This window comes from Narcine bancroftii, chromosome 5, assembly GCF_036971445.1.
Source record: "Narcine bancroftii isolate sNarBan1 chromosome 5, sNarBan1.hap1, whole genome shotgun sequence".
Classification (NCBI taxonomy): Eukaryota; Metazoa; Chordata; class Chondrichthyes; order Torpediniformes; family Narcinidae; genus Narcine; species Narcine bancroftii.
Window position 1 is genome coordinate 151,770,305 of NC_091473.1, and position 13,109 is coordinate 151,783,413.

Genomic DNA, 13,109 nt, shown 5'->3' on the forward strand with positions numbered 1-13,109 from the left:
CACTACCTTTTGGAGGGCTTTACGCTCAGGGGTATTGATATCCCGATACCAGACCGCGATGCAGCTGGTCAGCAGGAACTCCGCCCAGATTCTCCTGCTCATTCATACACTGTGGGGTGGGGGGGGGCAATTAACCCACCTTCCTGCCTGTTTGTGGAACATGGGAGGAAATTGGAGCTCCCGGGGGAAACTCAGTCACACACAAGAACATGCAAACTCCACACAGACAGCGCCAGAGGTCTATGTCTAACCCAGTGTCCCGGGCGATGTAAGTCAGCGGCACTATCCACTGCCCCGGCTGGGTTACCAACTGTTCTGTGACTGGAGCAGGGACATTCAGATACGTAGTCTGTCAGGCAATTAATAAACAACTGGGCAGACCTTTGTTCCTGTGTGACACTGAGGTCTCCATCAGAAACTTGATTCGTGCAGACACGTGCTCACAGATTCAGGGAAATGCGGGGGTATTATTTTTGTTTCAACAATTTGCAGTCATTGTACCCAATATACCATGGTGGGAGAGTCGAGGACAAGAGGGCACAACTTCAGGATTGAAGGGCATCCACATAGAACAGATACGGAGCAATTTCTTCAGCCAGAGGAGGGTGGGGAATCTGTGGAATTTGCTGTCACAGGCAGTTGTGGAGGCCGGGTCATTGGGAGTATTTAAGGCAGAGATTGATAGGTTCTTGATTAGCCAGGACATTAAAGGTTATGGGGAGAAGGCCGAGCAGTGGGGCTGAGTGGTTGTTTACATGTGTATGTTGTGCACATTTTTTGTTGCACTACCGTTAAGTGGTTAAATCCTGCCTGGCCCACAGGAAAAAGAATCTCAGGGCTGTATGTGATGGCATTTTTGTTGTCTGACAATAAATCAGATTTCAGATCTGAATCTGAGGTTTGTTGTTTTGCACTATCATTCGGAACAAAAATTTATGCAAAAATTACAATTTTATAAACCCTAGATTTTAAAAAAATAACTAGTGCAAAGAAAAAGAAAAAGTGGAGTAGGGTCTGTGTTCATTGACCATTCAGAAACCTGATGGTGGAGGGGAGGAAGCTGGTTTTGTCCTGTTGGGTGTTTGTCTTTGTGTTCCTAAACCTCCTTCCTGATGAGAAGAGGGCACGGTAAGAATTTTGATGATACTTATTCACACTATCAACGTAAGACACCAACTCACTGGCCCTCCACTGTGCGTTAGATCTCCTGGACTACAGGAACACCTAACACCTACATCAGACTGTTATGCATTGACTACAGTTCAGCATTCAACTTAATCACACCAGAAAAACTCGTGAGCAAAAAGATTTGGGGCTCCATCCATCCCTAACTAGATACCCGACTTCCTCATCAGCAGATGCCAGTGAGGATCGGCAACATCACCGCCTCTCTGCTGACCATCAACACGGGTACCCCACAGCTGTGTGCTTAGTCCCCTGCTCCACTCCCTGCACACCCATGACTGTGTAGCCAAGTTCAGCTCCAACACAATCTACAAATTCACTGACACCACCACCGTTGGCTGAGAATTGATGAGAACCTGGTTTGAGTGGTGCCACAATATAGTAGCCTTGTCACCGAGACCAAATTACAAAAGGATATGGACAGGATGAAGAGTTGGGCAGAAAAGTGGCAGATGGAGTTTAATCTGGGTAAGTGTGAGGTGATGCATTGGCTGAGTATAGGGTTAATGGTCGGTCACTTAAGAGTGTGGATGAACAGAGGGACCTTGAGGTTCAAATCCATTCAAGGTCACCGCACAGGTTGATAGGACAGTTTAGAAGGTCTATGGGATGCTGGGATTCATTAATAGGGGGGGGGGTTGAGTTCAGAAGTTGAGAGGTCATGTTACAACTCTACAAATCACTGCTGAGACCACACTGAGAGTGTCATGTTCAGTTCTGGTCACCTCATTACAGGAAGGATGTGGAAGCTATGGAGAGGGAGTAGAGGAGATTTACCAGGATATTACCTGGATTGGGAAATAAATTTAATGAGGCAAGGTTGGCAGAGCTGGGACTTTTCACTTTAGAGTGTAAGATGAGAGAGACTTGATAGAAGTCTACAAGATTATGAGGCATTGAGAGGGTGGACGGCCAGCACTTCTTTCCCAGGGCAAGATCAGCAAACACCAGAGGACATGTGTACAAAGTGAAGGGAGGAAAGTTTAGGGAAGACGTCAGGGGTTAAGTTTGTTTTTACACAGTGAGTTGTGGGGGCCTGGAGTGCCTTGCCATGGATGGTGGTGGAGGATGAAGCATTGGGGGAATTTAAGAGACTCTTAAACAGGCACATGCATGGAGAAAAATAGGTTACAGGGTAGGGAGGGTTTAGTACTATTTTTTAAGGTATATATCGGTTAGCACAACATCAAGGGCCGAAGGGTCTGTACTGTGCTGTAGTGTTCCATGTTCTAAGACCAAGGAAGTGATTGTTGATTTTAGAAAGGGAAGGCTGAGGGGCCACACACCTGTCCCCATCGAAGAGACAGAGCTAGATAAGAGTCAGAACCTTCAAGTTCCTGGGTGGGTACACTATATCTCAGAAGGCCTTTCCTGGAGCCAGCACATTGAGGCAACCATGAAGAAGGCATCTCAACACCTTAACTTTGCAAGAAATTTGAGATTTGGCAATGTTGTGAGATTATCAAACTTCAATAGGTACATTGTGGAAAATATACCGACTGGGTGTATCACAACCTGGTTTGGGAATCTGACTGTCCACAAACGCACATGGCCGCAGAAGGTGGCAAACAGTCAGCTCAATCAGAGGGCTCCAACCTCCCACCCATTGCAGACTTCTACGTGGGTGCCTCAAGATGGCAGTCAACATCATGTATTCCATCACCCTGGTCACAACCTCTTCTCACTGCTCCCTTCACACAGAAGGTACAGATGTTTGAAGACCAGCACCTCGAGGTTCAAAAACAGTTTCTTCACAACTCTCAGACCATAAAATAAAACCTTAGGATACAGGAGCAGAAGTAGGCCATTTGTCCTATCATGAGCTGATACATTCTCCCACTCAGCCCCATTCCTCTGCCTTGATTCCATAACCTTTGATTCCCTAAATACACCCAATGACCCGGCCTCCACAGCCGCCTGTGGTAACAAATTCCAGAAGTTCACCGCCCTGTGGCTGAAGAAATTTCTCCATATCTCTGTTTTGAATGGGCGCCCTTCAATCTTAGACTCCCCCACCATGGGAAACAACTTTGCCACTACTCTGTCCAGGCCTTTCAACATTCAAAATGTTTCTGAGGTCCCCCCTCAGTCATCTGAACGCCAAGGAGTACAGTACAAGAGCTGTCAAATCTTCCTCATATGCTAACCCAGACCTTCCCTTGGAACATTAATCATGGACTGTATGCACCTCACTTATTTGCACGAGGATTCATTATCCATCTTACGTATTTGCTGTCTCCTTTAATTAGTTTACCAGAATCACTTTTTTTAAATGTAGATATGTAGCATGGTAACAGGCCTTCTGGTCCACACAATTACACCCAATTAACCTACTCAATACGTTTTGAATAGTGGGATAAAACTGGAGGCCCTGGGGAAAAACCCATTCAGACATGGGGAGAACGTTCAAACTGCTCACAGACAGCAGAATTTGGACCCCGGTCCCGATCACTGGCGCTGTAACAGCGTTGCGCCAGTGATCGAAGAGACAGAGCTAGATAAGAGTCCATCTTACACCCATCGTGCTGCCCACATAAGAATTTTTCTTTATAAGTACCCGTTTGGTCGCATCAAGTAAGAATTTCAGCATGAATGTACATTGTACAATGTGTATGACAATAAACTTGTTATCATTAATACATTAATCTTTTTTTTAATTCTCCCATCTATTTCTTCCAGATTCTACCCCCCACATACAATTTACAATTAACCCATCTCTGGGATGTGGGAGGAAACTAGAGCCTCTAGGTAAAACCCCCCTGCAGACATGAGGAGAAAGTACAAACTCCTTACAGACGGCACCAGATTCTAACACGGGCAGCTGGCGCTGTAACGGCATTGCGCTAACTGTGCCATCCTTATGAGGGCCAGAGATAGGCTGGACATCCAGCACTTTTCCCCAGGGTGGCAATGGCTAATACCACAGCATATCTATTTAAGGTGAGTGGAGGAAAGTTGAGGGGAGGTTTTTTTTATATACACAGTGAGTGGTGGGTGCCAGGAATGCAATTCCGGGGGTGGAGGCTGGTACAATAGGGACATTCAAAACTATCTTAGATGGGCACATGGATGCAAGAATATGAAGGGGGTTATATTGGTGGAATTGGTTTACGTGGTGAGCCAAAGGGCCTGTACTATGCGGTAACATTCTATATTCATTCAGTTCTCATCTACCTACAGTGTTCACTCAAGAGAAGCCTCCGCACATCTTCAACCCCAGTAAAACCTCCCATTCCTTTCTCAATTTTAAATGAAAATATCGTTGCTCCAACCCCTCTCAGATGGCTCCACACTCCAGCCACTCCTGTGTAGAGATTTTACTGATTCCGTGCCACGTTTTTAGTGACACTGACATGGCAGAAACCAGTTCTCATCTGCCTTGACTCTACATTTTGCTCTTTGAGCAGTGCTGAATCACACCATTTACATTCATGTGACGATACAGAATCAAAGGATGTTGGAACAGATGACAGAACAATCCGACTCAGGTTACATGTTCAAAGTTTAGTACCATAATAAAGTTTTTATCAGAGAAACACGTGAAGACAGCTGTAAAACGCCAGGATCGTAAGGTGCCAGTTTGAAAGGCAAAACAGATTGCAGTGGTGCTCCTTGACTGCGCCATGCCTGGACAACGCCGTATAGTATTTCTATAAATAACGACATGAAGTCTGCAGAGAAATATTTGCTCTCCTGGGGCATGGTGGAAGAAGAGGGTCTCTCTTCTGCCCATCTGAACGAATCAGTATAACTTTACTGGATGCTTCTGTTCCATGCTGGATGCACATTGCCCACCTTACGCTAGATGCACATTGCCCACCATGGCATGACCTGCGTCTGTGGTTGATAGAGGACGGCAGGAAGCTTGAGTTTCGGGCAGAGACACCATCCAAACGCATATTTCATTCTTTGAAGCAAAACTCCTGCCTGAGGATTCGCTTTTCCTCTTCAACAAAACTTTTCTCCCTGTTGGCTTGCCCCTCATTCCTCTTTCTCTTCTCCTTCTGCTGGAAGGTCTCCATCTTACGTTTTTTTGCTGAAGATTCCTCTGTGTTCTCGTCGTCTGAAAAGCAGAAATAAAATGCTCAACACTCAGGAGCTTTGTGTGACCGAGTTCACAGGCACCACGATGAAGTGACAGAGGGTGGCCATCTATACATGGTGCAAGGCACAGGTCAGTGCAGAGCAAGGACAACATCATTTTACTACTTCAGGGTTCACTCAGGACTTTGATAATGGTAGGAAGGAAACTGGGGGCCGTGTGATCTCACACTTGTGAATCTTCTTCCTGATGGAAAGGGAGTATGGCCAGGGTGGGATGAGTCTTTTAATGTACTGGCTCCTTTTCACAGCTGGTGGGAGTTGTACACGGAGTTGATGGAGGGAAGGAGAGTGTGTGATGGAGTCGATGGAGGGGAGGGAGGTGTGTGATGGATTTGATGGAGGAGAGGGGGTTGTGACCGAGTGGATGGAGTGGAGGGTGTGTATGATGGAGTCACTGGAGAGGGTGGGGTGTGTTTAATGGAGTTGGTGGAGGGGAGGGGGTGTGTGTGACACAGTGGATGGAGAGGAGGGGGTATATGTGATGAAAGGGGAGTGTGTGAGGGAGTTGATGGAGGGGAGGGGGTGTGTGTGACAGTGGATGGAGAGGATGGGGTGTATGTGATGGAAGGGGAGGGGAGTATGTCAGGGCCTGAGCCACTTTCACAACTCTCTGCAGTTCTTTGTGGTCTTGGATGGAGCAGGTCCAGTCCCACACAGGATGGTTTCAGTGGGGCAGCTGCCAAGGGAGACACAGGGGACAACCCGAATTCCCTCAGCCTTCGGAGGAAGACATGCTGATTCATTTACTTGGCCATTGCTTTGATCTGATTGTGGTGAATGGTGGAACGGGCTGACAGAGGCAGAGATAATCGTAGCGTTTCAATGAAATTTAGATGGTTATGTGGAGAGGAAAGGTTGATGGGGATATGGGCCAAAAAAAGGCAAATGGGACGAGCTCAGCTCAACAACTTGGTTTCCCAAGTCCTTACTGCACGCAAGCACTCCGGCACTCTCTGAGGAGCTGAGAAAGGAATTAATAATCCTACAACATCCCCCTTCAGGCCTTATGATCAATAAACATTATTCAATGTGACTAATATTCAGAAACCCTCTGCCCTCTCCCCATCACCTCACCTGAATCCTGCTCCTCCCCTTTCCCCTCCCTTATTCAGTCATCGACCAGACTTTCCGGATTCCTGACGAAGGGTCCAGCCACAGAACATCGACTGCTCTTTACCTTCCGCAGATGCTACATGACCTGCTGAGTTTTGTGCATTGACTAATTATCCCAAAATAAGACCGAGTGCATACAGATTTCCAAATGCTTTGTGTTCCAATAAAGACAATGTTAGGACCACAAGGTATAGTCAAAGTCAGAAATCCGGACCACCCAAGAATATGGACATTTTGAAAACTCTCAAGCTTTTTAAATTTAGCGGGCTTCTGTGTGCATGTGAGCGTGTGCAAGTGCCACACATGCATAGCGGCAACCATATGAAGCAAACCCATGATAATGGTCCCTGAGGTAGATAAACTGCGATGTGAATGGAAAAAGGAACTCGTTGAAAATGAGTGACAAACTTGAAGTAATTAAGAAACTAAAATGAGATGTGAGCAATACTGTTCTAATTTAAACGACATTGGAAAGTCGACAATTTATAATATAAGAGAAAAAGTCCATGGAAACGGTTATTACATTTGTAGAACAGAACCTTGGCTCCAGTCTTTGAGACGTCAGAATAATCTTACCACAACTAAATTACAAAGTTGTAAACGAGGTACAGTAAGATCCCTGGTATCCGGCTCTCAATCAACCAAAAACTCAGGAGATAACTGGCAAAAAAAAAACTGAAGGAAATAAATAAATATTTTTAAAAATAAATGAGAATAAAGTTTTAAATAAAAGTTCAAAATTATAAAAGGTTCTCTGAAGCAACGCACAACCCCTTGGTGAAGATGGGAGCAAACATTCAGCCAGTGGAGGGCCCCGGTCGGGCCTTGCCCGCAGCAGCTGTTCATGTTTGAATAAAATGGTGTCACCCAGAAGAGCCGGCCAATGCCTCTCTCTGCTGGGGTGACTTTCCCAAAGTATTTCCCTACCCCTGCCTAGTCTTTATTAGTATTAAGTATATTAGTAAGGCTTTATTTGTAAAGTGGGGGTTGGGTAGTTAATTATGATGGTGGCCCGGTTAGTGTAGCAACTAGTGCAACGCGGTACAAATTTAAATCTTGTAAGTTATGGGGATTACTTGATTAAAGTGAACTTTACATAATTAAAGACTACAATCCTGACTTTTATTCAAATTACTTTACATTTTGCATTGTCTTTCAAAGGTCCTTCCTTAATGCAGGTTTATTAGTAAGAGTGAACCTCAATCAATTCGCGATCCCCGTAGGTGCCGGATACCGGGGATTTTACTGAAATGTACAGCAGATGCAGGAGAAGCTGTGAGTGTCCCATCCTTCAGTGGCACAGCTTTTTTCTGTCTTAAATGCGAATTTTAAAAGAACAGCCCTAGAATCTGTAAAATCTGAGTAGTCCGGATTTTTGAATTTCTGCTGAAACATGTCATTATGCTATTCCCTGCAGCCCATTGTGCCCTAATTGGGGAACTGGGGCTAGTACATGGAAGGGAAACGCACCCGACTCAAAGACCTCCACTGTTTCAGGGGACAAGGCTGATGTGTGTTGGGGGGCATCATCACCGTTGTCCTGGTACATGCTGGACCACTTCACTGCCATGTCCACCCCCGATGGGGCCTTTCTCTCCTCCGCTGTGTAGGTTTCTGGTGGAGGGACTGCAGTTGTCTTCCAGGCCTTGAACTCTTTTGGTGGCTGTCAATGTGCAGAAACTCAGATTAATGCAGCCCTGAGCACTCGTGGGATTAAGGACTGCTTCCCTTTGAATTTCCACACATACCATACAACATAGGAGCGGAAATAGGCTATTCAGCCCATCAAGTCTGCCCCACTATTTAATCATGAGCTGACCCATTTTCCCACTCAGCCCCACTGCCAGGACTTCTCCCCATAACCTTTGATCCCCTCGCTAATCAAAAACCTATGAATTTCTGCCTTAAATATACCCAATGACCCGCACTCCACAATGGCCTGTGGCAACAAATTCCACAGATTCACCCTCCTCTGGTCCAAAAAAGTTCTCGGCCTTCAATCCTGAAGTAGAGCACTCTTTCTTTTCTTTTTTCCTTTTTATATAAAAAAAAATATTTTTCACAATATGTATCTTTTTTCCACTGTATGTAATAACCTTGTTGAACGAATAAATAAAGTTGTGGGGAAAAAAAAAAGTCGAACACTCTTGTCCTAGACTCTCCCACCATGGGTGTTTTATTAATGACCTGCCTGTAAAAATGACTCCAAATCTCAAGACAGGTTTTCTGAAGTGCTATTCCCATGATTGAAACTTGCAAGCCAGCAAACTCCCAGACACAGCAACATGGATGAATGAAAAATATTGGGCAAGTCTTTCCAATAACTATATTTTCCAAGCACCCATCATGTGGCTTCAGCCTAAGGCCTCCTTTCCAACCCTGCCCTGTTTCCATGACACTGTACATGCAAATCTGAGATTCTTTTTCCACGAGAGAGGCAGAGTTATCACTTAATGGTAGTGCAATACAAAAAACTGTACTGTGCTGACCGGCTGCATCAAGGTCTGAGTGAAAAGCCCTCTAAAAAGTAGTGGACACAACCCAGGACATCACAGGCAAAACCCTCTCCACTTTCAAGAACATCTACGGGGAACGGTTCCGTCAGAGAGCAGCAGCGGTCATCCCACACCGCCCAGAACATGCTCTGTTCTCGCTGCTACCGCCAGTGGGTGGCACGTTTGGCATAGCGGTTAGCGCAACACTATTACTGCACCAGTGACCAGGACCGGGGTTCGAAACCCACATTGTCTATAAGGAGTTTGTACGTTCTCCTCGTGTCTGCATGGGTTTACCCCGGGGGGGGGGGGGGGGGGGGGGGCAGGCTCCAGTTTCCTCCCACCATTCAAAAACATACCAGGGGTGTAGGTTAATTAGGTGTAAGTTGGATGGCACAGACTTGTGGGCCAAAATGGCCTGTTACCGTGATGTATGATTAAATTGTTTTTTAAATTAAATTTGAATTTTAAAAAAATTAAATATATTTATAAAATTACAATTTTAATTTAAAATCAGGAAAGAGACCCGCACCATCCGGTTCAGGAACAGCTGCTCCCCCTCCACCATCAGACTCCTCAACAACAGATTCAATCAGGGACTCATTTAAGGTCTTGGGCACTTTAATGATTTTTTAAATTCAGTTTGTTGAGAGTTCTTTATTTATTTACAGGTGTACTTTGAAGAGTTTCTTTTGCATTACCAATAAGTGTAATCGGCCGACTAAACGTGCCTACTCGGGTAGTAACATGGCAACTTGGATCCAAGGCTGTTCAAATGATCCAGAGACGCCTGCATTAAATAATGTGGAATCGAGAGACATTGACCTACCAGGAGCATGATGCCCTCAAACAGGGCCCCGCCTCACCCCACCCCCAGCTCCTGGCCCCCCCCCACTACTCCTGCCCCCCCCCCATCAATTCTGATGCTACCCTCAACCTCTGCTGCTTCTGCACCTGGCCCCGGCCTCAATCCCTGCCCAACCCCCACTCCTGGCCCTGCCCTCAATTCTGGCCCCACCTTCAACCCCCTGCTCTCAATCCTGTCCACACCCCTGCTCCTGACCCCACCTCCTTCCCTCTGGCCCCGCCCCCTCCACAGGAGCTCAATAGTCCCTGCCCCTCCCTTCCCTCTGGCCCCGCCCCCTCCCTAGGATCTTCACTGGCCCCGCCCCCTCATCTCCCCTGCCCTCCACTGGGATCTCCCCTGGCCCCGCCCCTCCCTTGGATCTCCCTAGCTCCGCCCCCTGGGAATATCCCCTGGCCGCGCCCCTCCCTTGGATCTTCCCTGGCTCCGCCCCATCCCTTGGATCTCCCCTGGCCCCGCCCCCTGGGATCTCCCCTGGCCCCGCCCTCGGATCTACTCCTGCCCCTTCACTGGGATCTCCCCCTGGCCCCGCCCCTCGGATCTTCTCTGGCCCCGCCCCTCCCTTGGATCTCCCTGGCCCCGCCCCTCCCTTGGATCTCCCTAGCTCCGCCCCCTGGGAATATCCCCTGGCCGCGCCCCTCCCTTGGATCTTCCCTGGCTCCGCCCCATCCCTTGGATCTCCCCAGGGCCCCGCCCCCTGGGATCTCCCCTGGCCCCGCCCTCGGATCTACTCCTGCCCCTTCAGTGGGATCTCCCCCTGGCCCCGCCCCTCGGATCTTCTCTGGCTCCGCCTCTCCCTTGGATCTCCCTGGCCCCGCCCCTCCCTTGGATGCTTCTAGCCCCGCCCCCTGGGAATCTCCCCTGGCCCCGCCCCCTCCCTTGGATCTCCCCTGGCCCCGCCCCCTCCCTTGGATCTCCCTGGCCCCGCCCCCTGTCCTTCACCTCGGCCGGGGGCCGCACCAGCCGCCGGGCCCAGTCGATGCGGCCGTCCCTCGGGTCGGACAGGAAGCCGGGCCGGGCCACGCGGCCGAACAGCTCGTCCGGCGCCGGGAGAGCTCCTTGTCGCTCCGCGGCCTGGGGCTGGGCCCCGCGCTGATCCGCCGCCTTCGGGGGCTCCGCGTCCGGCTCCGAGTCCGAGTCTGAATCCGAGCTCCCGTAGGCGGCGAAGTAGGACAGCGGATCCGTCGGGCCATCCGCCATGGCGCCGCCGCCGGGAGGGAACGGGTGGTCCTCCAGCGGCAGCGCCTCCTGCCGACAGGCGGGCCCCACTCCATGCGGGCCTCCTGCCACGGCGCCCCCGACAGGCCGGCGGCCACCACTCCAGGTGCCATCCCTCCACTGGCAGGCGGGCACGACTCTCGGTAGCGCCTCCTACCGGCCATCGGCTGGTACTCCGAATAGACCTCCTGCTACCGCCCCCCCCCCCCTACAGGCTGGTTGGTGTCACTGCAGCCCAGACCTCCCACCACAGCGGCCCCTATTGGAAATGGGTGAGAAATAAAACGTGATGAGTGGGCAGACGAACTCAGTGGGCCGAAGGGCCAACTTCGTGCTGATAGACTGTCACTCAGTTCAGGAGGTTTTGGCGTGATCGTCCAAATGATCTGGATGATAGTGTGGGAAATTGGATCAGCAAGTTTGCAGATGACATTAATATTGGAGACTTTATGGACGGTGAAGAAGGTTTTCAAAGCTGCGGAGGGATCTGGACCAGCTGGAAAAATGGGCTGAAAAATAGGAGATGGAATTTAATGCAGACAAGTGTGAGGTGTTGCATTTTGGAAGGACAAACCAAGAAAGGACGTACACGGTAAATGGTTGGGCACTGAGGAGTGCAGGAGAACAGAGGGATCTGGGAATACAGATACATAATATCCTGAAAGTGGTGTCACAGGTGGAGAGGGTTGTAAAGAGAGCTTTTGGCATCTTGGCCTTCATAAATCACAGTATTGAGTCCAGGAGTTGGGATGTTCTGGTAAAGTTGTATAAGACATTAATGAGGCAACATTTGGAGGATTGTGTGCAGGTTTGGTCACTTAACTACAGGAAAAATATCAATAAGATAGAAAGAGTGCAGAGAAGATTTACTAGGATGTTGCCCAGACTTCAGGACTGAGTTACAGGGAAAGGTTCAACAGATTAGGACTTTATTCCCTGGAGCGTAGAAGAATGAGGGGAGATTTGGTCGAGGTATTTAAAATGATGAGGGGAACAGACAGAGTAAATGTAGACAGGCTTTTTCCACTGAGGGTGGGTGAGATACAAACCAGAGGTCATGGGTTAAGGGTGAAAGGGGAAATCTACCAATCTGTATCCAAGCAGGAGAAGCATGCTTTGGAAACACCAAATGCACAAAGTGGAAATGAGTTGTTTTTCACCTGGAAAGATGGTTTAGAACCTTATAATGATAGGAATGGCAGAGGTGAATGGACAAGTGCTGTATCTCCCATTGAAAGGGCAGCTGAGCCACAACTCAAACTATTAACCAGAGAGAGGTGAACTGTGTTCAATTGTAGACTACTCCAAGATTACCTCCATAACAGTGGTTCTCAACCTTCCCCCTCACATCCCACTGTAAGTGATCCCTCTGCCATCGTGCTCTGTGATTAGTAAGGGATTGCTTAAGGTGGGATGTGAGTGGAAAGGGAAGGTTGAGAATCACAGCTCTAGACCCAATTGTTACTGAAATATTTTGCTTGAGAAAAATGGTCATTGGCCCATTTCTTTTAGAGTTATGAAACCATGCATATAACGAGTCAATGAAGGACGATTAAAACAGTGGTTTTCAAACTTTATTTAATCACTGAGCACCAATGGCATAGGATTACTCAAATTGGTATGTAAGTAAAAAGAAAATGGTTGAGAACCACTGATGTACACGGTAAATGGTTGGGCACTAAGGAGTGCAGTAGAACAGAGGGATCGGGGAATACAGATACATAATTCCCTGAAAGTGACGTCACGTGGATAGGGTTGTAAGTTTATTGTCATCTAATTGTATAAGTCCAACCCAACGAAATAGCATTCTCCGATCCTTGACATAAAACACGCAGACACACAACCAGATATAGCATACTTACAGTTAAACACGACAAGTATTTTACCTATACAAATAAATCAATCAATATTGTTTCATGAATATGAGTCTCGGAGGGTCAGTGTGAACAGTTCCTTTGGTCATTCAGCATTCTCACTGCCCGTGGGAAGAAGCTGTTCCTCAGCCTGGTGGGGCTGGCTCTGATCCTCCTGTATCTCTTCCCTGACGAGAGCAGCTGAAAGATGCCGTGTGCAGGGTGGAAGGGGTCCTCAAAAATTTTGTGCACACTCTTCGGTCGATGATCCTGGTA

At 48.1% G+C, this 13,109-nt stretch overlaps 1 protein-coding gene across 1 annotated transcript; it reads right to left on the minus strand.

Annotated features, from left to right (window-relative positions):
• Positions 1-4,991: 4,991 nt before the first annotated feature.
• Positions 4,992-11,021, minus strand: c5h1orf52 (chromosome 5 C1orf52 homolog). Its single transcript, XM_069939398.1, has 3 exons — positions 10,705-11,021; positions 7,873-8,065; positions 4,992-5,248 (listed from the first exon to the last, which is right to left on the minus strand). Exons 1-3 carry the CDS (start codon positions 10,960-10,962, stop codon positions 5,088-5,090), a joined length of 612 nt encoding a protein of 203 aa, XP_069795499.1. The 5' UTR covers positions 10,963-11,021; the 3' UTR covers positions 4,992-5,087.
• Between the last annotated feature and the right edge of the window lie 2,088 nt (positions 11,022-13,109).

Excerpts from the sequence above, each read along its gene's own strand:
- c5h1orf52 (XM_069939398.1), bottom strand. The coding sequence starts at position 10,962 with ATGGCGGATGGCCCGACGGATCCGCTGTCCTACTTCGCCGCCTACGGG. Across the intron at positions 8,066-10,704 it reads TGGTGCGGCCCCCGGCCGAG|CCACCAAAAGAGTTCAAGGC; the intron begins GTGAAGGACAGG and ends GCACATTGACAG. Across the intron at positions 5,249-7,872 it reads AGTGGAGGTCTTTGAGTCGG|ACGACGAGAACACAGAGGAA; the intron begins GTGCGTTTCCCT and ends TCTGCTTTTCAG.